This window comes from Hyposmocoma kahamanoa, unplaced genomic scaffold, assembly GCF_003589595.1.
Source record: "Hyposmocoma kahamanoa isolate Upper Pololo Valley unplaced genomic scaffold, ASM358959v1 87, whole genome shotgun sequence".
Lineage (NCBI taxonomy): Eukaryota > Metazoa > Arthropoda > Insecta > Lepidoptera > Cosmopterigidae > Hyposmocoma > Hyposmocoma kahamanoa.
In genome coordinates this window covers 10410539-10437804 of record NW_020654422.1, presented here as the reverse complement: position 1 = coordinate 10437804, position 27266 = coordinate 10410539, and the positions used below count along the sequence as shown (strand labels likewise).

Here is a 27266-nt window from a genome sequence, read left to right as displayed (position 1 = left end):
TAATAAATTTAAAAAAAAAAAAATGGATGGCTGTCATTCATTCACTTCAGAATTCACTTGTGTGCGTCAAGCAAGCCAAGCGAGAAGCGTCACTTTTGTGTTTAGGTAGTGCTCAATGGGATTATTGTTATGTGGACGAAAAATGCAGTGTTTTTAATACGGTAGAAAAAGCAAAAAGAAAAACAATTTTCAATACTGTACGTTAGAGAAAATTGAACTGAGTGAAGCCGTGATACTACAAAAATTGGAAGTGACTTATTGTAGTGTTGTGTTGACTTCAGAACTTGTTGCAAAACATTTAACATCGAAGTGATTTTGTTATTTTAACAATATCAGACAGTTCGTTTCGCTTGGCAGTTGTGTGGAATTATTTTTTAGGTTCGTCATTTTTGTACAATAATATTAAGTGTGAACGAGACTTGAGTATTTCGGGTTATCACAATGAAAAATGAATTGAGAGTGTTTAGGACGAACTGCACTTATTTCTTGATAGTACTGTCGCACCTGAGGTGCAGTACTTGAGTCCCCGCGGTGCGTTGAGAGACAGACGATGAGGGGGCAAAGGTGAAGTGCGGGGGCAGGAGCCGACACCCTGGAGCACCTGGTGGGAGGCGGGGGCGGGCTGCTGCCCGGCGCCTCGCCCGCCCAGCACCCGCCCAACATGCTGCAGCCCATGGAGGAGATGATCCTGCCACCTAAGCGGCAAGCTGTTGTTGACCGATTGCGGTTAGTATCCTCCACCACTTTTTTATTGCCCTGGTTGTGACAGAAATAAGTTTGTTGCCATGTAAGTTTTTGCTGTGGGCAATATCTATAAAAGTTAAACACAAAATTACTAAATTTACACAATGTTTTTTCACTGCAGTTTGCTACTTTTCCTGAAGCTGTCTCTACATCTTTTTTTTGATGATAATATTTTGAATGAGTATTTTTTTGTCTTTTGTTTATTGGGTTACTACAGTTATTATGGAAGGATTCTAAGTATACAATTAATTATGAGTGCACATACTGAGCAAAAACAATGTAAATATAGAGAAGTAAAAACTAGAAAAATAGTAACTAAATCATAAAAAAAGAAATTGCAAGAAGTTGCAATAAATTTTTTTTTAATAATACTAAGAGACAGGACAACAAGTCTCTAGAGCAAGATGTTGTGTGCACTGCCATTGCGCCCGTCACCTTGAGACGTTAGTTGAGAAGTTCCATGTGCCTAATTTTACCAGTACCTTTACCCTTCGAAACCAGAACATAGTAATGCTCACATTGCTGCTGGCCGGCAGAAATAGGTAAGGTGGCAGTACTTCCCTGGACGAACTCTTTCACAAGGAGCTCTACTGCTACTACTTTTACTTGGTACTTGGTGTAACGGGCTGGTGTCCACAACTCGACATCAAGGCGTCTATTTTGCGTGTGGTGGGTGCAGGGTCCTACTCGTGCCACCCTAGCTCCTCCAGGAATCTCAGCAGCCTCCTTGGTTTGCTGAAGACTTCGGGGAGCGACCTTGGCACTCCAAGGCACTTTGCCTTGTAGTTGGCCACGCCGGAGCACTGTAGTAGGATGTGCGCAGCCGTTTCCTCCCCCTCCATTCACGCTCTGCATAGAGGGCTGTCTGTGATACCTAAATTGAGAAGGTGTTTATTGTATGGACCATGACCATGGCGGCAGCTGGAGTGCGAAGCTCTTGCCTGTTGAATTTAATTAATATTCGTGATAGACTGGCATTGAGCGTTGGGAGTGCATCCCTCGCCTGTCTACAAACCGTAAGGGTGGTCCATGTATTATTATGTGAAGTTTTTGTACCTTTGTGTATAGTTGTTCTGGACCATTGATAGGGGAGGGACACTATGGGTTCTGGTCCTACTGCGTACGTCTCCGACCCTTTTCTGGCTAGTTCATCGGCTGCGTCATTGCCACGTGTGCCGCTGTGTCCTTTAATCCACTGTAGAGTTAAGTGGTTTTGTATACATACCTCCATGAGTGCTTGATGGCATTCATAAATGAGCCCTGAGTTTATGTCATAGCTGTTCAGTGCTTGAAGTACTGACATACTGTCAGAGAGTATTCGAATGGAGTGGTTCTTTACTCTTCTCGCTATGATTGCTTCTGCCGCCAACTTGATGCCCACGCATTCAACCTGGAATACTGTGTTGTGGTCACCAAGCGGTGTTGATATCCTGATATTTTATTTTTATTTTATTGGTCTTCTGAGAATACCCCAGTACCTGTTCCTGAATTTGTTTTAGATCCATCAGTGAAGACGCGGACCTCTCTAGGGTTCAGTCCTTCATTTGGATCTTCAAACAGTTGTATCTTGTATTTTTTGTCGAAGATGTATTGTTTTGGGATCCTATCCACAGCCGCCTCCAGTAGCAGTTCCTCATTGACTGTTTTATAAAGGATTTCTATATGTGGGGTACTCATGTGCTTCCAAAGGCCGGTTCTGCTACTAACAAATACAAAAAAGAAAGGATCTTGAGGTGCATAAAATTAAAATGAGAAAAAAAGGAACATTACTGGTTGGTACTTGTGTGTATATGAAATACAATTTCTCAATAAGCTTCTGTGGCTGAAGTGTTAGAGCCCATGTTCCCGAACAAAGTGATTAATAAATTATACTTTTGAATCAACTAATATTACAGTCGATTCATCCAGTACATAACTTAGAATTTTACTTTTAAATTACCAAACTAGAAGTACAAATACAAATATGAAAATTGTACAGTGAAGGGCATGTCAAGCTTGGCTTATTGGACTTTGGACTGTCCTTACTTTAATCAGCTTAAATTTGAATTGAAATCTTAAGTGTCGAGCTTGTCAAGAGACCCTGTACAATTAGTGTCAAATCCAAACATTCAACCAAAATCAACCCACAAGTAATATATAATAACACACACTCAACATAAGTTATTCATCATTCATAATAATTCATCGCATTTTACTTTCATATAAAAATATTTAAGTAGATTGCTCCATGTGGTGATAACTCTGTTCAGTAGCAAAATAAAGCACTAACAAAATATTTTTTATGAATAACGGCATGCGTGAGCCGTTGCTAAACAACCTACCAAAATCTAAAAAGGGTCAGATAGTACAACAAAAATTTAGTTTGGTTTTGGTAAATCTATCATGTTTTGTAAAAAGTCATGGAACAAATAAATGTTATTGTTAGTGATGCTTAAAATATTTTTTGTATTGCCTGCATTAGTATTTTACAAATAACCCTGTATATACATTTTTGTTTAGTTTATTTAACTGTTTACACACAGATTAATCAATGGATAATGTATTATTTGGCACCAAGTCCTTTACCATCCTGAACCACTGAATTGACAATATTGTCTGAGCATTGACCAATCTAGTCTGATCAATGGGCTGCTGCTGTGCCTAAGAACAATTTGCTTGGGTTAAAACGGCTTAACTCCCTTCATTCTAAAATGTAATTGAAATAAACTTATCAAATATTATATTTTTCTTTTGACAACGTGTAAAAATTTTTCTTCAATAGTTATTAGGCAGTTCTACTTTGCTTATTTTAAATAAGCCAATCAATAAATTTACTTATGTATATTCTAATTTGTGCTACAACTTAATAAAGTTTAAAAAATATTTTTCTATTAGAACTGTCAGTTTCTATATTTCTAATTATGGTGGTAGTATTATTTTGTGGTTTATTGTGGTGTGATTCTACATGCCATATATAAAAACAAACATTGTTTCTACCAACTCCTTCCACATTTATTTTAACTGGGTGTATGTATTTTTCCTATTTCTGATGTAAATGTTTTTATTTACATCAAGAATAGGATGTGAAGTGATTTATTTACAAGCATTTGGGGATGTTCATAATGGATATGTAATGTATTACACCCAGCAGTGAGATGTATAGTGGGTGTATGAATTATTTATCAATTTAGTCATTTTTGTTCTGGTTGTTGTATTATTATAGAGAATTTATGTTTTGTATGTTACAAATCTATTGAAATAATCTTAAGTTGTAATAACACGGGCAAGTCTACAAAAACACCGTCGAAACAATTATTTAAAGAAATACATACACTATAGTTTATTATAAAGTCATATTACAGAGCCAAATCATTGTATTTCTGTCAATTATTTACTTCGTTTTAATAATGTTCCGTTTATAAATAAAGTGAAGCTCAAAAACTGAAGGCGTCAGAGGTCAATAGTACTGACCGCAACTGGTTGGACGACGCTTTATACTTTTTTCACCGAATTGGATGATCTAACGAGTCAAATCATAATAGACATTATTAAAACGTCCAAGGAATTTTGGTATTCCCGGAACCACCCTTTCCCATAATAAGAGATAAGAGCTATTCGAAACGTATGACTTATTTAGTGAGTAATCGATTGTGATTCATTTCTAAAACATTTGCAAATTTTCGAGATAACGACTGATATGAAAAGCTTCCTAAGTGATACAATGTCAAAATCATCGTATTTCACCCATGGCACGGCAAAAATTATTAAGTGCCCTGCACTCGGTGCAATTACGTAGAGTATGCGTTAGGGCTAACGGTATCGGTCGACTTGACGGTGCATAAACGCCGCGCTCAGTTCTATTTGCATTGCAGCATAGTTCTAACTTTATACATTATACACACAATACTGCTTGTGTGCATTACGCAACGCGCTCTATAGGTATGCGTTAAGTCAAAATACATTTGAACTAGTGGAGAGTTTGGAATGATGTTTGGAGTTTGGATACCTGGACAATATTTATTAGCAATAATTGTTCGTAATTTAATCTGAATGTAATCTGCGTGCAATGGAATATTTTGAAAATGGAGTAGTCACACGGATAGCCTCGGATGATAACTACACAGCGATCAATATAAGCGGCAGTGAGTCGAGGGACGATCCCTCGTGTTAATGGGATCATTTTGTAGGGATACACCCCGATAGCAGAGACGGCCTTCTAAATACCTCATTCGAACGTCTGAATATTGTAATTGTTTAAAATCGTCTCTATGTGGCTAAATAATATTATTTTCAAGGCACTTTTTTTTTAATTCTAAGTACGTCTGTATGGAATTTACTCAACTTACCTACTTCAAGTTTAAAATTTCTGAAAACCACCACAATAATAGCTCATAATCCGTAGGTTACCATCGGAACGCTTCTTGACAGTGATGTGCTAGTATCATCACTCTTGCAGATTTTTATTACGAAGTATCACACTGATTTTAGCATTAATGTAACATAGCCTGAAATTTAGAAACTAAGAAGTTATATTTACATACCAAATGTACCGTCAAAATGCAGGTTTACAGCCCGCGCAATCAAAACAATGACGGCTGCATTTGTTGCAGTGCAATGTCTGGAATTTATATAGTGTCTCAGGAGCAGTGAATCAAATGTTGCTTCTAAGTATAGCAGTAGGATTTTGTAGATTAACGTGATACTATGTTGTGGTCGTCTAAATGGATTATGCACTGCTTGTCCTGACGATACATAGATGAAATGTTTTCTGTTTTGGTTTGCGTAAATTTATGAAATATATAATTATAATATTACGATTCTCTCGAAATAACACTATAAATGCGATGAACTCAGAACTCTTAAACATAATGTAGTTACGTTATATCTAGAGAAACGTGTTTTAGATCGTTTTATTGTGTGTGTACTGTGTACGCGGTTGGAGACATATCACCGCGTGAAATGGCTTCGCTGTGAGAGCGCAACATTAGTGTACTACTCAGCCCATGTTATGGAGAAAGTAGTAAAATATGGAATGAAGATATAGTCGATCTAAGGCTCTCGTTGTCGGAAACAACAAAATAAAATTATTGGTCGACACTGTAAATTGTTGAAAAAAAAGCCTTTTAGTTCGTGTTTTCTTTTCTTTCATTCGGTCTTCGTATATTCGAACTCTACCAGCACATAAGCTAGTAGATGAGACTTTTTAGGTACAAAATATATTTCCTTGAATATATTCATCATATAACATAAATGATTTAATATTTTCATCTAGTTAGCAACAAGAAGAAGGAATGCGCAGGTAATACATGTAATCAGTTAAGACGTGAATTAAATGAATAGCAATAAGGTAGCAACGGGCGGGCGTAGTAATCCCGATTCAGCGGGGGTAGCGGTGTCAGTGACATAGCGTGACATACAATCGGGACTTATCGAAGGCGTTGTTTGCGTAGCGCGACGACGACGCTGGTCAATGAACTAAATAAAAACACCTACGAGTTTACCAGTGCATCGCGTCGCACTGCCGACGCTCTCATCCCGTGCCTTTTCCGTACACCCGTGCGCGCGCCTATCATCTCCTTGGCTCATGCTCCGCCCTATTTATCTCGTTAACTAAAACATTTCTAAACCACTTCTGGCAAAGGTAAATAAATGTCTAGTAAAAATTACATAAGTTTACTAACCACTTGTCTTTTTAGCTACACGTATTGTACACACCCCAGCATATCAAGCTTCACATTGACGTATCTTGTTCCGTTGCACTGGAGGCGATTTTCGAACAAAAATGTGTAGTCTGATGTGCCGTTGTCCGTACCTACATACCCATGGAACTAGCACTTTGAAATAAAATGCTAACCTTCAAAATAATCCCTTTAGCTTTATAGATTCCAGATATCTAATTATTTATGGGTGTATACATAACATGATTAAAATTACGCAATACTAGGTAATAAAAACTAGTATTTTGCATTAGAACTTGCTTTTCTGCCTACAATTTTCGATTTGGTTTTTGTAGGTATAAAGTATTGTGCTGTAAGTACGTGTATATACGTATGTATGCACGGTCTCGTGTAGGTAACTATTTGTATGATTTACGCTTTTTATCGTTTCGCCAACAGAATTTGCCGAAACCCATAAGCTATAATCGACGGCGTTTTATCTATGACGTATGTACTACTGTTATATTAATGTCTTTGTAATACTTTATACCAGCATAAAAATTGTATATAGAGTTTTCGTAGTAAATGCCTAGTCTAGTTGATAATTCAGTTCGAAAATTGGACTCTCTAGTTATTATTAGATTTGCTTTATTAAAGTTTTCTACAACAAGATTCAGCAGCTAGTTAAAGTTAAAATGAAATTTTTCTTAGGCTCGTTTTAAACGATCGTTGTCGTGTTTTGTGAAATAAGTTCTGCGATGATTGATAGATAAACGTTGCATTGAAGATTCTTGAGTACTTTTCCCGTCTGCAGAGAAAGTGAAGTAGAGTAACATAGTAGGGGGTACTCGTGCGTAATTAGTTTACCCGGACGGCGGCGCGGCGGGCGGCGGCGCGGCGAGCGTCACGCCGCGCGGGGTGTACCGCACTGCATTAGTATTGCACTTCCATTCAGGAAAAGTGTATTAGAACTGTTAGAATAGAACTAATGGGAGGTTGTACCTTAATGGCACAGTTCCCTTATGATAGCCCTTAATAACTCAGATAGTAATTAATTGACATAATGGATATAACAGTTTCGCTATGAGAAGCTTACATTAGAAAGGAAAATTTTAGTAAGGCCTGCTGGAAGCCGAGCGAAACGAACAAAATAGCAACAGATAGTTTTTTTTAGATACCAAGTGACGGGACGAACAAGTCGTGGGCCTGGTGGTAAGCGACACGCCTGTTCATAACAATAGTTGCAATGCCAATCAGACCTTTAAATCGCACAGATCTGAGGGGTACTGCTATTGCGCCCGTCACGCTGAGACACACCTTTGTGCCTCTAATTTCACCAGCACCCTTGCCCTTCAAAAGTGACTTCTGCTTGACGGCAGAAACGGGTAAGGTGGCAGTACTTCCCTGGATGAAATCTTTCATAAGAAGGTCTACTGCTACTTGATTTTCGTTCAATAAGCTGAGTTTTAAAATGTTAATTCAATAATGTAACGAAATACATTATGTTTACATATACGATAGAGTCGTTAACCGACTGATAGATAGATAGATAGATACACCGAAACGTCAGGTGACGTATTACTCTGATACATACGTTACGTAACAACCAGTGGTTGCGCGCCGAAACTGTTACCTAACTAGAATACTGTTCACTTATTATTCAACGCCACTCTGCACGTCAATGCTGTTACCCCGCGAGCTCCTCGCTTAGCTTGCGTTGTTTCAGATTTATTCGTTAAAACATACTGGAAACCGATACAAAAGTTTTGCATACTTCGCTCGTCTAGTCAAGTTCTGTTTGAGTAACACGAGCGCTTGACACTAACCTTGAGAAATTCATAGCAGACGAATGATATTGTGTTGACGAATATATGAAAAGCCAGCTTATAATGTTTTTTTTTTACGTGAGACGGAGTGTCCACATTAACATTAGCTCAAGGTGACTGCGGCGGGAGTTGCGGCTGACTGAGCATCGGTTGAAAAACGCTTGCTCATACACCTACATGTACCTCACCTTGTTATAAAACAACTCGAAACTTTTTGCTACTAAATTGTTATCGTTTAAAGTTATCACCTTTAGTTACACAATCTAAAATATTTATAAAATATGTTATTGCACTTATATGTAGCCCTTTACATTTATTTAGTCGAGTACGATTTAAGTTACTCTCCATCCGTCTAGGGACAATGCGCCATCTGGATTTTAGGATAGTTGAAAATAAACAAATGAGTAATAGAGAACCGTGTTTGTTGCAGCCGAAGGATCGAGACGTATCGAAGGCGTCAGACGGAGTGCGTCCCAAGATTCGACCAGTCTTTCACCGGCGCCTGCGAGCAGCAGAACTTGGAGACGAGTGCCCTGCAGAAGAGGTTTCTTGAAGGAAAGGCCAAGCGACAAGCTAAGAAAACCGAACGCAAGCCCGATCTACCTGCGATTAGCGGAAACTTGCACAGCAGCGTCCATGTAGTAAGTGGTCTATTGACAATTTTACCAATTCTTACTTGCCGGGAGTGGTGGTAACCCAATGGGAAAACGGCTGTTTCTCATAGTAGATATCGACGGTTTGATTCTATTCTGACTTTAAATTTTAAGATACGTACATACGATATCCCTCCTTAATGGCAAAGGAAAACATCGTGATGAAACCTGCATGATAAAAAAGGTTCGTTGCACTTAGAGAACTTTTGTAGTCCCCAATCTGGATATTGGCGGACTATGGCTTAAACCTTCTCCTTAAGGGAGACCTGTGCTCAGCATTGGCACGTATAATATTTTGATAATGTTAATGTTGTTTGTGTTAATATCATTTACTTGTTTTCTTTAAGCGATTTCAATGTTCCTAGCGTACATCGCAACACTATTCCTCGATTGCGTGTTTCACCTTGGAACTTCGCGACCTTGTCCCATCGTTCTCATCGTACTCGAATAATCCCAATAAAGAAAAAAAAAGCATATTATTACATTTCATTACATGTATTGGATCAATACGCTCTTGAAGGTGAAAGCGCATATGTAATCTTTTAAAGTAATTACGTGTCTATTGGATGATTGGATGTAATGTCGGAGATAGAGCGTGCGGAACTCGTATACATAGGCGGCGTTGTGGCGCAGCCGAGGCGCGATGGGCATGGTGGTATTGTCACCTTGCAGTCATTGATTGAACATTCCTTGAATCGAATTTCTTCATCACCGATGAAAATAAATTATCTCTCCTAATCGCAACACTTTCAAAATCCGATCTGTTGCAATAGTGGATTACACCTTTTGTCATAGCTGATTTTTTGTTTAGGGTCTAGTACGTATGTAATTACTAGCATTAGGTATGTATGTACAAGGATTGTAATGCGGTAACTATTACAAGGTTGCAATAACTTTTTTATTTAAAAAAAAAACCGACCTCAAAAGTTTGCTTATCGGCTTTTTATTGGAATTACGTCTATTTGTCAAGTTTTATTGCAGTTGGTTAACGGGAAGTGCGCGAAACCGGATTCATTCCCTAATTTGCCATCCTTAGAGGTGAAATATTTTCTTCAAATTGAAATGGAACCAATACTGAGGTACCCTCTTTCCAACAAAGAATCATCAAAATCGGTTCATAATCGGAGTAATCGCGTAACATACACACAAAAAAATACAGTCGAATTGAGAACCTCCTCCTTTTTTGAAGTCAGTTAAAAAGGACTTTCTTGTGATATCTCTCGTGTATTCGAATAATGTACACAGATTACATTGTGGATATATCTCAGACTTAACGGGACTAACTTGGGACTTTGTAGTTAAGGGTCGAGCTTGGACTAAAGCATTCAGCGCTCAGAGTGCAAACCGTTGGACCATAGAAGTCGTCAAATATTTTCAGTCTTTGTTTTTGGCTTAGAAGCTAACTTCGATTTCTAAACGTTTATAATACGAAGTCCTTAAAATGCAACTTGTTGCCACGCAACCTACCTTCATAAGAAAGTAATTAGTACAGCAGCACGTGGAGTGTACGCGCCTAGTCGCCGTTGCCGGATGCTATTCGCCGTCAATTGACTTGACCCTCTGCCACCATATCCCGTGCCTCGCGCGATTACACTCAGCACGCGACGTCGAACCAACAAGTGTTATCGCACTAGCCAATTACAATTAAACAAAATAAATACAGATAAAAATAATAGTTATTTATCCACCTTACACAAAAAATACAGAAAATAAAAATAAATATCGCGGTCAAAAGGGTTAAAGACTGCTCATCGTAGAATTGCTGATTTTCATCACTTGTAGTTATTTGCTTACCCTATTAACCGAATTGAATCATCGTTCAATCCATTACCAGTCCAATCACGACTGCGATGCCATAAGGCGATTGTTATTTTCAACATATTGTTGCCAGTGAGTGGCCTTCGTATTCGAGAGTGATAGGCTGACGCTACTTAAAGTTGCAGTGAATGAGGCGTTATTGTCTTCTATACTAAAACACGGTTATGTTGACTGCTTTAACTTTGCAGAAAGAAAGTAGTAATTGTTGTGTGTCCATAAAATAATGTTAGGTTTTGTTTATTTTTATAATAGGTTTTAGGCTCTTTAACTGTTGTCAACACGTTAATTATGTTCATAACACGTTGTATTTCTTCCATATTTTCATACCGCATAGTCTGATTAACCAATTGAGCTTCACTCCCTTCAGGAGACTGTTTCAAGATCATGATTCGATTTTCCTGTTTATGTAGTCATTATTGCGACTGACCTCAATGAGTATTGTGTTATCTTAATTGTAGTTCGTTCTGGCATTATCTGCAGGGAGAAGGAAATAATTGAAATTATTTTTTGTCACAGTGATCCGAATAAGTATTAACGACTTTAGGAAGTGTATGTAAGGGCTTCTACTGCTGGTAGCTGGTAGTATGTGGCTGGCGTATTTAGTGATATGCATTTCTAGCGACGCGGAATACTTTCCACGATCTCCGCACATAAGCTTAAGGTTCTGTATTGACACCTTATATGACAATTAAACATAGTACAAGAGATAGTTAGTGCCTAGTTCGGTAGGGCGGGCATCGGCTGCGGTTGTGCAAACTGTGCAAGTTTCACAACAAACACCTCGCATTGTCTCGCGCCGCTCACCGCGACGACCTCCGAGCGCCTGCGCTGTTTTCTGACACATTTCAACTACGTACTCTATCTACCTATGACCAGTTGAAGGCATTGAGATTATAGTATTCTTTCTCTAAACCGGAATAAAACTGCCTTTTTTATTCTTTTTAACTCTGCACATAAAAGATGATGGTGCTAAGTTGGAAGCGGACTCCCTGCGTTTGTTTGTGACCTCTAACGGATCGCTCGATCTTATGTGTCATTTTCATATGTCTATAACATGTTCTTGTTACAGACAATCCTTCCACCTTCCGTTGGCGCTAGTACCTATCATGATTATACGAGTACGAGCTAGCTCAATATTGGGAAATGCATCATGCATGTTGGGGGAATTTCCTAGCACCCACTTTCATGGCACCCTTCAATTTATGGCTAAAGACTCACGAAAACACGCTGAATCGCAACTGTGGGCTACCCAGCGTTCCTCCGCTTATGGTGAAATCGTTTCGAAAAATCATAATAACCATTAAAAATCTCCCGAGATTGGTGCTTTGTATCAACTTACGAAAATTAGCATTAGTGCTGTTATTTATGTGAAAGCTGGTTTTGCGAGATAATTCATACTTATTTGAATGCAGCCCTTGAACTATGCTTATAGGGTCTCGATTGTCACAAGATTCCTTTAAGGCTGTTCCCTGAGATCAGATTTTATTAAGTAATTTACAGAAAGGGAATATTACAGATATAATAGGTGTTTGAACAGTTGGTGGCAACAAATATCCAATCATGTTATTACAAACATTTGGAAGCGTGATCGTACATCTAAATCGAGCTTATCTTTGCGTTCTTGTTATTTGTACTATTTGCTAAAGACAATTAGCGGTCTAATATTACTAATTATTAAAATGCGTCTAAAATATTTAGTTTATGCTAATTTGCAGTCATTAAATTTTTTTTTAAAGAAGTTAAAAATGTCCATATGTATTATACGAATGAAATTTTTTAGAATATAGGAATATTTTCTTCACCTTAGCAACACTGATTAATGTTATTGTAATAAAATTGATGCATCATTACCATCATTACTAAATAATTAGGTAAAAAAATTCACGGCAAATTAAATGTCCCGAATACAAAACAATATCATAATAAACATTGTTACATATACAATGTTAGCCAGTCCAAGTTGTTACCTTAGAAGGTGGAGTGTTTAACATTAGCACTTGTCGCACGTGACCACTGCACGTGTTTAATCACTACAAGGTCATAAACATTATTCACTTATTTTCCATGATAAATATTGCGGATGTTGATATAGAATTGCGATTTATTTCCATTATTCGTGATATAAATTGCGATTGCTTTCGAATTCCAATGTGTACTATCATTTTAATGTATTGAATTGCAGAATCTACTACCTAGGTTAACTAATAAAAGTTTCTTATTTCATATAACATGTTTAACTGACCTGATGTAATAAAATATCTAGCTACCAACTAGCGATAGAAAACGCGCCATGATATATTTGCATACTGCGTTTACATTACCTTATTTACGTTATAACACCACTGTTGCGCACGGGGCTTTTAGGATGGGGGAATACTATGCCGTAATCCGCCATACTGCGTCATTACGACTTGAGACTACTGGGACTTTCTTTATAGCATTTTACTTTATATCTTATCTATAGGCATGCAGGTTTGTCGCTCGCGATATTTTAATAATTTTTATTCATGTTATGGGTTATCGTTTTTTTTACTTACGCCAACTGCGTTTAAATCCTCAATTGCGACGTAATATCAAGCAAATTAGAAGTTTTTATGTCAATGATACAGTGAATCGAAAGAAATAAATTGCTTGACCTTCGACCGTTACCTGTTTACAACTTGAGTGAGTGGCTGTTTAACTAATAATTAATGCTGCACAGATGCTACATACTTGGTTTTCAGTCTGATGGATATAATATATGTATGTACGTATTTGTCACCTCTTTCCATTGCCAACCTTCAATCAAGAACCTTTATTTTCTTTCTGTTATATGTATACGGAACAATATGGATAATCTTTGTTATTAAATATTTTTCTAAATTTTAAAGTGTGGTATTATTACAATATTGTATGTACTGTATATGAAATTGATTTCGAAGCGGAAAAAGACCCAGGTCGTGCGAATAATAACTGATTACGTAGATCACAGTCGCGCACTTCCCCACCTGTATGGCTCAATACTGACACAAATTCGTTCAATATAAATAATAGTTTATAATTTACTGTCACATTTTTCTATTTTATACACAACATTGATTTCGTTCAGTGTAATACATTAACAAGGTAAGTATTATGAACGCATCAGTAACAAAGTATTTATATTTATATTTATTATAACGATTTATTTTTGAGTGTGTTCATACAACACAGCACTTCGATATCAATTAAGTGTGATGTGATTGATTATAATCCTATAAATTTTTTACGAACGCTTTCAAAGAATGCCGAGGTAATTTATGTGTAATGTACGTACCTTTTTGAGAACCCCGATAGAACCAATTAGATAAATTAATATTTCTAAATTGTTTCTGGGTTGTGTCCCGGAATGAATTCCGTTGCTCTGATACGCATAGTACGGGGAATTCCCTAGTTTGAGACCAGGTGATTGGTGTGGTTGTTTGGCACATTATTGTTACTTATATTAATTGATCATACAAGTTCAATTTCTAAAGCGATGTGGTTGTTCCAGCAACAAAAATTTGGGTGCGGTGATTACGAACCTCCAGCGAAGCTTCAATGCGGCGGGGGAGGCGGCGGCGGTGGGGCGGGCGAGGCACTCACCAAGTTTTCAGTGGAAATAGTTCAGCAATTGGAATTTACCACCTCCGCAGCCGACTCTCAGCCTCAGCAGATTTCCACCAACGTTACCGTAAAGGCTCTCGCCAATGCCGTCAAGACATCGGGATCACCTCCGCCTACTCAGCAGCCGCCTAGAATTCCGACTCCACTTGATTGCGAAAGAGAATGTAAGGCGGAATGTAAATCTGAGATAGGAGACGATGAGTTTGTAGGATTAGACGAATGCGCGGCCGCTCTAGAAAGGGATGCCGCGTCAGCCTTCCCGGGACTAGCGGAACTCATCGGCGAAGAAGATGGAGATGACACGACGACATTCGAGGATCTTATTACGGAGATATCGGAGTACCCCGAGTTTATGAAGGACTTTGATTTGGATGGGGGGAAGTTGAATGGTGGAAACGTGGAACCGCAGGAAGGTGAGCCAGCGCCGCGACCGTACGGCGGCGGTGAGATGTCGCCGGCGGCACAGACTCTCAAGCATATGGCGGAGCAGCACCAGCAGGCCACAGGCGGTGACTGGCGCTACCGCGGCTACGGCGCCTACCGCCCTCGCCCGCCTCCACCGACCATGGACCACATTCATATGTCTCAGCAGCAGCAGATGCATCTTTCGCAAACGCCTCACAATTTACAGGTGAGTCTTGTTTCGTCTGTATTAACAACTTGAAACCCTTAAATTGTATATATTTCTTAAATTTTCCACAAATGTCAAAAAAGTTTCTGATGTGGTTACTTGGCTCCACACTGACCTCAGTAGTTAACTAATATTTTTGTACCTGTGACTCGTGTTTTGCTGAGATTGAAACCTAATCAAACAAGATATGAGATACAAATACTTCGAAGTAATTTGATGTGCGTTTCGCAACATTCATATTCGGTTCCCGCCAAAATCGCAAACGAAAACTTGACAGTTAAGTAGTTTGTAAGAAAAGTTGCTCTTTTGTCTTCAATTGTTATTGCTTCGTATCGTTTTATTTTACCAATGCATGTCCACCAGCAATGTTATTACTTCTTCGCCACGTCATAAAATGTACTCACTGAAATGCGTTTAGTAATTGGAAGTCTTCTTTATTGGGTAATTCGTGACGTGAAAGGACATAAAAAACATGGGAGTCTGGTGTAGTATCGACCGGTAGCGGCTTGCGCGCGCTGCTCGTTCGATGGGGAACTACTACAGGACTTTCGAGTCGAACACGTCTCGCATAAATTTTGTGTCTCTTTCTGGCTCACGGGTTCTATAACATCAAGTATTTCGATTGTTTATTAGTGTAGGAATTTATATAGCGACTTTCTAATCGAGATAACGTAGTAGCATCTCAGGCTATCCTATTAGTCTGCATTCGCCGTCGCCAAGACATGCAATCTTCGATGCAGAACATCGCACCCGCCGCCAGCCGGCCGCTGCAACGGAATTGAATAGCTTCGATTTACAAACATGCGCCATTCAATAACTAAATATTTTGTTGTGCGTGTAATTAAACCGTATTGTAATATTATAAACACGAAAGGAATTCGTTCTTAAAGTAGTATAGAGTAAGTATCTAGGTAATTTCGAAGAGAAAAGAGATTAATAAATGTTTTAGTACCTATTTTAGTATTAGTAACATAGTAACGTTACTAAATACTAAAATATACTTATACTATGATATGATGGTCTACTGCTGCAATGGAAAAAAGCAATTGCTTTAAATCGACTCGCACAAAATTAGCATAATTATCATACTTTGCATTGGGTTAAATGTTAAACTAAACACGTGCGTGGTAGAGAGCCGTTTTGCGAACCCACAGATGTGTCGAAAAAGCCACATGTTTGCCTTTATTAAAACTGTGCCCTTTTAACCATGTAAACAAGCCTCAATGTTACCGTAGAATTATAGGGATTGCTATGCCAGTATACACAGCCAAGAGTTTACTCGTATATGCAGACAAAGCGGTTACATTTCGGAACGTAACGAAATAAAAACGAGCAGACAGTTTCACTCTCGGGGACTTGACTGAGTGGCATTGGCAGGACGACACGGCCGATGACACTAGAAGTGTTTGAATGGAACAAAAAGTGTAGGTTCCCGACTCGCGGCGGCGCATTGCTTCCTGTACCGACACCACGTGTCCCTCAGCCGCCATCACTATCTCGGCACTCCCGTAATTAAAAACAATCCCGCCAATCGTACCTATATATATATATATATATATAGTGAGAGATTTTTTTAATATTACACTAGGGCATAGGGCATAGGGAAATATGCATTTCCGTTATTAGTTTTGTTGGGGAAATGTAATGAAATTAACTACTGAATGGTAGCTTTAATTACCTAGTCTGATAGTTCATTCTTGATTATCTCATTTATTAATCGATCGAGCGTAAATCTCAGTCACTCGTCTTGCATTATTGTTATACTTATTTTAAAGTTTTATTGAATTGATATTCAATTATATTTTGTGAAATTACTCCACTAGTTTGTTATAATTATTCATACAAAGATCGAACACTCAGAATAAAATTATTTCGATCCGGCCGGATTCAAACCGACGTCTTCTAGCCTACCTTGCCAGACGCTACACCAACTAAGCCACGGAACGAACCAGCGGACATCACGAATTTTTCTATATGCTTGTTGTCGTGTCTTAGTATTTGGTTTTTCAACGACTTTTTAGTCGTAGCGCCATCTATGAGAAATGTTTGAAATTTATTGTTATATTTTTAAAGTTTTATTATACTCGTATTATACTACAGAGCCTTCAATTCGTCAAGTAGAAAAAAGTTACAAAGGTTTCTTACTTTCGATTGCTCAACTCTCTAGGAAAGTTTCAAATGTTTTTAACAAAAATATTGTAAGGTTTCGCAGGCGGCTCCAAGCAGTGTATTTTTTAAGAAAAATGGTACAAAATGGTGTCCATAGTATGTATTTTATAGTAAAACGTTTGATTTTATGCCGATCCTCATGGTTTTTTAGATAACAAAGGTACGAATGTAATAATTATCTTATGGACTGGACTTATCGGATACTAGTTATGACGATTTGTCATATCGGGGAAGAATTAATGTTTATGCTAATGCAGCCAGTCAGTAGTGTGAGATAGAGTAGACCTTGCACTCTAGCATTGTTGACTAGGGAACGTATACAGATAAATACTTACCTTGTTGCTAAGCAAAGCAGCTTCGATGGTGACTACGTATTATCACATTGCTGTTTGAGAACACATTTAGATCTGATGTAAATGACGTAATAAAAATTGCTTCCTAACATAGAAAATTCATTTTGTCTACGTCTTGCGAAGGTAATGTTTGTTTTATAGGTACTTTTTTACGAGTTGTATAAAATTTTAAAACAGTGGCATTAGCGAATCATTCCTTGTTTGAGTCAATATCGATTGACCTTATGTACTTATATAGTATTACATATCAGATTATCGATGTAATTATAGCGAATGTGTTGTCTTGGTATTTGCGCTCAAACAGAAGCTTGTGTGCACTATTTTATATTATTATTCGATCCTGAAAAACGAGTTACCTTTGACCCTTGCAGCTATGGTGGGCGTCAGTGACGTAGCCGCGTGCGAAGCTCTATTTGTGTAATAACATACAGCGGTCGTTGGGATCGTGACGTCACTGTAGGGCAAAGACGGTACTATAGGGACTTCGTTGTCTTCAGAACATTACTAAATTACTTTTACTATCTACCTTCTCTCAGAATAAATTCAACCATTCATTCATCTTTTTTTTGCGCACAAAATGATTTTTTTCATAAAGTTTCATTTATGGTAAAATAAGGTGCGACGAACTGTTTCGTGACGTAGGTGTGTAATAATGTAATTGTGTTTTAGAATACGGAGTACAAATTTGTAAGTCGATCCCGAAGCTATTTCTTAACAATTACCGATAAATTATTTTTATTCCACAAATAACTTATTATTGAAAAAAATCTTGTTTCCATGTAAAACATAATGGTTGCCACTAAAGCCGATAAGCAAATTTGAAACATATATGTGTATAATGATTCGTAATTTAAGTTAAATTTTTATAAGTACATGCCGACTATGTGCGGTAATAGTTAGCAAATAAATGATAACTTCGTAGTATGTATGCATGATCGCAAATAATATTCAGTTGCAGTTGTAAATTCTTGTAGGTAGTGAAGTGTTGTGGACGACAGGCGGTCGGTCGCTACGAGGTACCTCGGTCGATTTTCTGCGAATCTCGCTATACCAATCTCTCTATCATCTATTAATTTTCCCCTGCAAAATTCCGTCGAAATACTCCATACTTATTATATAATTTATTAAAGTGGATATTAAATTAACCATACTCGGTAGCATAACTGTCATTATCCAATCTCTAAAAAGGTTTCATTAAACATTTTGGTAATTCGAATATTCGTATTCGGCGAACGATAAACAGTTACCGTGTATTCTATACCGTGTATTCTATATTACCGTGTATATTATAGTGGCATTACAATATGCGTCTTAAAATTATCCAGCGCAAGGGTGTAAGTGCGTTGACTTGCGTTGAGAAAATGATCATGAAATAGTTTTCCCTTACGTCACTGTAAGACACAGTCATTAGAGTTCTTCGAATACTGCCGCCTTACCTATTTCTGCCGCCAAGCAGTAATGTGAGCATGCATGTGCGTTCCGGTCTTGAAGCTGGGTGCTGGTGAAATTATAGGCACATGGGACTTGTCAGTTTAAGTCTCAGGTTGACGGGCGCGGTGGCAGTGCCCCACAGATTTTCGGGTTTTAAAGCAACTGATATGAACCGACGCGACGTATCGCTTACCACCAGGCGCACGATTTGTTCGTCCCGTCACTTGGTACCATAATAATCTCAGTACAGAGTACTAAAAAATCGACCTCAAAAGTACGTGGAATTAAATATATTACCAAGTTTTATTGAAATCGGTTACCGGAAAGTGCGCAAATTCCCTGTTCGCCACTATAAGGATCTTGACACAGGAGATAATAAAAATCGGTTCGAACTACTCAAAGTATATTGAGAGAAAAACGCCTTGAATTGGAGAATAGCAAAATCAACCATTAAAATAATTGCTCTTTATAATAAAATTTAGCTGCTATTTATAAAAAATAATTTTCATGCGTGAACAGCCGCCATTAGAGGTGGATGATTTTCTTCAAAATTAAATCGGACCACCATGGAGGTACCCTCTTTCCAACAAAAAAAGAATCATGAAAATCGATTCACAAATACCGGAGTTATCGCGTAGCATTATGTATGTGCAAAAAAAACCTAGTACAATTGAGAACCTCCTCCTTTTTTTGAAATCGGTTAAAAAGTAAACAATCTACAAAGTCTAAATCAATTTATTGTAAATAATACCAACGTAACAAATTTTTATTATATAAATCGAAAGAAATTTGTAATCGCCGAATACTTGTTCCAACATTAGTATTCATGAAATTAGTATACATTGCATCACTACTTTAAACGTATACAAATTAACGTATAGTCTATTACAATAAATATATAATCTGTAATAGTTAAATTTATCAGAAGCCTCTGGCAAGGTAGGTACAATAACATAAACATAAAGATTTGTCTTTCTAAATTCCAGTGATAATCAAGTGTGCACATGTTCCATAGTACAGTGAACGCTAAACTTGTGTCCATATCATGACTGTACGGCGTTAAAGTATATTTGAACGTAAAATTTTAGTAAAGATACGCTGTATAAACTATACAAATATTTTAGTGTCACACCACTGTCACATGATATTTCACGGTAAAACTACTAAACGGTCAAATTCAGTAAAAATCTATACATTAAAAATGATTGACGTTCGTTTGAACGTATATCAAAATTTTACCTACGTTCATCATGCTTAAAATTGCATAATTAGGAATTCGAAGTGCACCTTTTAGTTATTTTCAGTTTCAATCTTGACTGTACATTTGATATATTAATGATTATTATATTTATTGATTTTTGCTAAATGTGCAGCAAATTAAGCATGTTGTAAGTTTAGGTAAAATTGAACTTTTTGGATGCTACGGATTTATTTTACTGTTCCAATCGTTTTGACGCTGACTGTACTTTTGAGATTAATTTATGAACTACTTATAATGATGTAATCGATAGACATTTTTATGTAACACTAGCGTAACTTATACAGGGTATATCAAAGAGATTCAGTCAACATGTGCTGTTGGATCACCAACAACAGACTATTTTTTGTAAGTATAAACTTACGATAACATGTAAAATAACATAATTTAAAAAATACAATAATTTTTTACTTGTACAATTTTAGTCGCGGTCGACATAATGGAAAATTTCTATAAAAAGCGACATTATAGTATTATTTTACAAATTTGATTGAATTTTTTGTTGTGCCTAGTCGCTGACTGCAGTTAAAAAGTCTTCCCGCTTTCACTAAAGCACCTTGGTTCCATGCAAATATGCTGTCAATTTTATTATTTTACGATGTAACTAGGTGCGCTAATGTTTTATCATTACTTAATTTTAATTGATTGTATACGGACAGAATATAGACACTCAGAGTTCCGTTCTCATGAGACGGTCCTTACCTGCTCGTGATACCATCCTTGGGTCGTTTGGAAACGCGATATACGATTAGATAACAGGTGCCGTTAGGTCCGTCAGACATTACAATACGGTGCGACTATGCACCGTGCACGGCTTAGCGGCTTTAGCACGCATATTATTGGCGCGAGCAACAAAAATTGCGGGTAGAGCGGGCGGAGGGTATATGGTATTCTGTGCGGGAGGCGAGTGCTTCGGAACTGGTTTACGTTCGGCGAGCGTGATGTGCCGCTCACATCTCCGGCTGGCAGCTGTCACCGGCATGCATCACCCAACTCCTAATATAAGTAGCCTCATAAGTCTTTGCCTTTATGTGTCTTCATTTTTAAATAAACCAGGTAAACTACTCTTTTTATAAATTCAAACAGTGTTGGAGTCTTTATGTGGATTAATCTCAACCAAAATAATTACATTATTAATTCCTAAGTGTTATGCGTTTACGGGTTCTACAAAGATATATGAATAAAGATACAAACGGAATTTTTTAATTGCTCAATTATTAAACTGGTTTATTTTGTGGCGTAGTTTACACTGTTATGGTACTTTTGGAAAATTTGATAAAGCATATTTTTATACATAGTTTCCTCATTGATAAAAACCTCCGTAACTTCTATATTTCATAAACTAATTCTTTTGCTAATTATTTTTTTATTATTATTATGGAGCTTATTAAAATGAAATGGGACCCTCGCAAGTTCTGGTATGGGTTTAAATACGCAGCGTGGCCCATCATGACGTAATGTATCGCTCGCATTAAGCACTTTTCGAACATTTATTCACATTACATTTACATTATGTACAATTATAAAGTAAAAAACTGCACTCATTGTATTTATTTAGTTATTTCCAAAATAATATTTAATTTTTATGCGAACCTCGTAATGTTAATTTTATGTGAACGAACGTCAAAAGGTAACCATAAGCCAAATTAAATGTGCTGATAAGACCCAACATTCGTACATGTAATTAATTGAACATGTACCCTACCGCATACTTTAGTAAACTTTATCTTGTCCAGTTTTTCGGGTTAACGAACGCCGTACATATTTGTTCTAAATGGCCTTGACATAGTGTAATCTCATCAATGTATTCAAGACAATATATAAAATCTGTTTTAACCTTTAAATATGTCCAATATACTTTGCATGTTAAGTATGTTATTTTTCAAAGTATGTAGTCTGTTTCCGTACTGCTTAGCTATGTCATAATGCTGGTAACGTTTACGTGGATCAAGAATTTGCTGTCGTAAGCACCGTTGTAGTGAAGCAGTAGGTACATAGGTTCCTACCAATGGCTAACTAGGGTTTCTTTTTCTTCCTGACTTAAGAGCTAAGATCTTGCCGGTGGAGTAATTGCCAACCGTTTCTGTTCATAGCTCTAATTTTGATATCCTGATACGACAAGCGATTAAAAGTTAATGACTTATTTGATGTGAATAACTACGTCTCGGCCTTTTTCTGCCTCTCTTTCCCTCGATCTTCCCTTCTATGATTGATGCTTCTAAGAAAACTGTCGTGACGAAATGAGAACTAGTCAACCAATGTATATATAATGTATTCTGGTAATATCTATGAAATTATGTGAAAGGTATTTAACTGCATCTTATACAATACAATGATATAATACAGTAATGTGGTCATTGTTGTTGCTCAGGTGTCGGCAGCGCAGCATATGCAAGCGAGCGTTGGTTCGGGCGGAGCACACGTCTCTGTAGCAGCACAACAAGGAATGTACGCCAGTTTCCAGCATCAGAACACACCATCGCCACAACACCACCAAAGTAAGTACTTTTATCGTAATTTGGTCCTTCCAGTAATACAGCGTTTCTTTTACCAAGGAGAAACATAATTAAATCTAGTACTTATATATGAAACGTGCAATAATGTACTTAAAATAACCTAAAAAAAATTGGGCCTCATTATTATGAAATGTTGAAGTATAATGCATGGCTGCCTGAAATATGGGCAAACCGTGGGTAGTCCTACTGAACTCCGGATATTGTTGTACCAAGGTTGTACCTATATTTGATGACATTTTCAATAGAATGATGATTGCAATTTCTATTAAAAAAGACATCAATAAATGCATTACGATGACAGATAGTGAGTTATTTTTACAAGAATTCACACATTTAAAATATTAAATCTGCGGTAGTACTTAACGCTTTGTGAGTGATTGAGTTTAATACACAATTAGGAAGGTGGCGCTGCTGTATTTGCGTTATTGACTTTGTTCAAATTAGGTAGATAAATTAGTATTCTATTATTCTACTTTGAAGCTAGTTCAGCTTTTATTCACAAATTCACCGGTTTAAGTATAATTTTAAGTGGTAGTTATCTATTGGTAAGTATGTGAAGTGGGTATATTTTATAGGTACGCTAATCACTGCAATAACATGTTGTCCAAATACGACATAGCAACAAAATAACAGCGACGAATGCACATAGAATTTTGGATTTCTAATTATATCCCTGTGTATCATTTGATTAAACGTCTGTGACTCACACAATGGAAATGACATAACAAAAATGTCACTGTTGAGTATGTAATAAGTACAATAATAAATAACATACACACGTCTCGCGTTGTCTCAACTCACGAGTACATCGATGCCACTCCATTCCAATGAAATGCTAAACCTATGACTCAATTCCGGCCCGGGAATTGTTCCTCACTGAGTCCGCAAATTCGTGTACCCATCTGGTTCAATCTATGGACGATTTGAATACAGACACTTACGGTTAAGTGTTTTAGCCTGCACGGCGAAAAGAAAATAAAAACATCGCGTGTTGACTTTGTTTTTCATAATAACACACGTTTGTTGGTACAGAGCAAAGTGCGCGTAATCTGTGTTTTCGGTTTGGTCCTGCAAGCGGGGAAATAGTAGCTTTATCTCGTGGCATTAAGTGCTGTTGCGGTGGCGATAGTACCGCGCGGGGAGGGTTGTCGAGGTTGACGATCTGCGGGAATGCGCCGTCGCGCACCTCGGGGTTGACATGACATAGATTGACGTCTTTATTGCACCGGCTACAAATTGTTTCACTTTACGCACTTGTTACCTGACTGGAATGTATATAAGAGAGAATGGAAAAGTATTCTTCGATTATGCGGCCTTTAAATATTTGCAATTCATTAACGAAATCACGCATATTTATATTGATTATTGAACGGGAAATGTCGTTTGGCTTCTTATTATTACATTACATGGGTCTATATTATGTGAATATATTTGTAGGTTTGTTCCCTATGCTTGATGATTATGAAGCGTAGGTATTGCATAAGTCTTTGCAGTCACAGTAACTTATGTCGTTTTTACATCTATATAATCTGACTAATGAATATCTCGACACATGGTCATTAGTGACTGTAGATGATAGATTAACTTTCACGCGTAGTAGTTTAAATCGGAGTATAATTTAGAAGATTGAGTAAGAAGAGTTATCGTTCCAGGTAGTGGGTGTGACACCTATTCTGTGTCTCAGTCGCAGAGCATTAACTTCTCGCAAGCGATGCGCGCCCGGCCGCAAGGACCTGCGCCGCCCAGTGCCGCGCCCGGGCCTGGTCCCCCTCAGCCTTTAGGTTTGCGAAATTATTACGGGCAATGCTGTCCTACTTACTTCCAACATCAACGTGGTATATACGGATACGAAAGTGGTGTTCGAATCGGTGTTCTTTTTTCAACAGGAGTGGTGGCCGCGGGGATATCGCGTGAGCAGCAAGCGAAGATGCTGCAGCAGCAACAGCAGCACATGCTGCGGGCTCAGCAGCAGATGCGGCCGCCGCCACCGGAGTACAAGGCGCGCTTCGCGGGCGCCGGTGTGGGTGTGGTCGGCGTGGGCGTCGGTGCGCGTCGCCCTCCCGCGGCTCCGCGCGCCTTCCCGCCGCACGCGCGCCAGTACTCGCCCGAGTGGCGACATGTCCTCATGCAGCAGCAGGCCGCCGCCAGGCACCAGTTTCCGCATCATCATCAAGGTATGCTCGATTGTTCACTTCAACAACAACTGTCTTAGATACACCGGGAAACCTCTTTCGAGCTGCGACGAAGGTTAGACTCTTGGACAACATAGTTCGCCTATTCGTCTTGACTATAAGTATCGTAAAATGTTTTCTAGTGAATGTACAGAGTTAACTTTGCTAACTAGAAACCTTTTAAGGCTTTCTATCGTGTAATCAAAACAACTATTGTGTCTTTTGGAAATTTGGATTTTTTTTTACTTCCTATACATATCCACTAACATCTGGTGTAGATATGTATCGGTATTAGAAAAAGTTTTTGTAAGTTGTAGAATTTTGTAAGTTGATAGGAATGTCCTGTTGTTGGGAATTTTCGAGTAAATTAAAAGTAAACTCTTTTGTGTAGAGTTAGAACATCGTTTATTTTGTTTCACAGGTTTCGGGATGGGTGGCATGGGTGGTGGTCTAACGCAGCAGCAACAACAGCAGATGCAGCTGCAACAGGCGCGCATGCAACAGCAGCAGCAACTCATGCAACAGCAACAGAGGTCTGTCATACCAACTACTCGTACTAGTTCCATTGTGATGTTGGACTATGTAGTTATCATTATACTACATAGACACATTTATATTGATTACGAAGCTAAAAAGACTAAACGAAGTGATAAAAAAATGTTAATTTTAGAACTTTAACTTGTTGTAAAGAATAATATTTATATTATTAATATATTATTAATATAATTATAATGAATATTAAATTTTTAATTATGAATATTATTGCTTTACGAGTATGAACTACGGATAATTGTAAGAGACGTACAATTATGAAAGTCACCTTGCGACACGATTAGCTTGTTTGTTTTATATCAATTGTAATGTTTACTTTCTAGGACGAATCAACAGTCGCCAATGTCTCATCTCATTATGCAGCAGAATCAGATGATGAATGTTCAAGGACAGGTAGCTATATATAATATATCCAAAGTTGTCAGATATATTTATTATTCATGACGACGATGTCAATTGATTATATTGTTTATTTTTAGATGCCAAATATCCATATGAGCCAGTCGCAAAGTATGTCGATGCAACAAGGCGGTATGGGTAACATGGGCGGGCACCAAAGCGGCCCTATGCAAAACGGACCGATGCAGAGTCAGAATGGTCCTATGCAAGGCCAGGGTGGGATGCACCCGCAGAACAATCCAATGCAGAATTCCATGATGTCACAGAACGGGCCGATGCAGAGTCAAAACGGAAATGATGCCAACTCGTTCCCCTCGCTGCACAACACGTCTTCCTTCACGGGACAAACGGCAGACTTCAATCTCGACTTCCTCGACAACATGCCTTCCACAGACGCGAGCAACCTCACCGCGCAAGAGTTACTCAACTCTTTAGACAATTCATTTTTGAATGACATATTGTAAACGTGCAATGCACTGGACGGACTATTTATAAATCGTAATTGACACATTTTATAGTTAATTAGATGTCCAATGTGGACAGAGTGTATTCGAAACGTACTTACGTTCTGACATGCAAGTTTGTGACCAATATAAAACGAATCATGACCAAAGTTATCACAGGAATTTAACTCCAGAATTTAATGGCTACAAGATCATTTTATATAAGTAACGGAAATCTTCCAAATCTCTTAACACTTTCGGACACATTGTTTTATAGACCTATTTATTGTCGAAATATCCATTCATATTTTATAGTTTAATTTATAGTATTTTATAGTTTTTAAATAACATTGTTAATAATTCTTTTGTAAATATTTTATTGTAATTTTAAGACGTTTGTTTAATATTATGAATATTATATCAATGGAACATAACACCAGACAAAGAATTTTCTCACAACCTATTCAAGTTTCTTCGTACGAAATGATAATTTTAATTTTGCTACATAGTAGGATTAAATATATTTTTTGCAAATAATATTATAGTAGCACATAATGTTTAAAGCACAAAAGACAATCAACTTTTATTTGCTTGATAAGAAATTATTAACTATACCTCTCGTGTTGCCAGTTTGACTAAAAGTTAAAAATAAAGTTACATGTATGAACATGTATCAAAGCGTAAATTGTCCTATTTGAATCCATTTGAAACGAAGATGGGAAAGTAGAATTTTAAATAGGACAATCGGTTCCAGTATATGGAATGACAGAGGTCGTGTTACAGCAATAAATTTATTTATTTATAGATTTTGTATTTTATAAAAGGTAAAAGTCATAATTTATTCGTTTTTTGGCCCTTTTTGGGCCTTTGTCGACAAATTGTCTATTGTCATCTTTTTCGACCACAATGATGGCCGTACAGGCGTTTAATTATAAATCAAATAGGGTGGTTATTTCCACCTCAAATCGGCCCAATCCATATTATTATAATATAGTGCAAATGTAAATTTTTATGTAATTAGATATAATGTAAGATCATTCCC

The 27266-nt window shown here is 37.6% G+C and overlaps 1 protein-coding gene across 2 annotated transcripts; it reads left to right on the top strand.

The window, feature by feature from the left end:
* The first annotated feature begins 99 nt into the window (after nt 1–99).
* LOC113235167 (neurogenic protein mastermind-like) lies at nt 100–27266 on the top strand. 2 transcript variants are annotated; one of them, XM_026470776.1, is made up of 9 exons: nt 101–726; nt 8637–8847; nt 14189–14932; nt 22515–22641; nt 24312–24440; nt 24546–24833; nt 25252–25363; nt 25706–25775; nt 25862–27266. In XM_026470776.1, the coding sequence occupies exons 1-9, from the start codon at nt 662–664 to the stop codon at nt 26243–26245; spliced, it is 2130 nt and encodes a 709-aa protein (XP_026326561.1). In that variant the 5' UTR covers nt 101–661; the 3' UTR covers nt 26246–27266. The 2 variants fall into 2 exon arrangements, with proteins under 2 accessions (XP_026326562.1, XP_026326561.1); XM_026470777.1 differs by lacking the exon at nt 24312–24440 and having other exon boundaries at nt 100–726.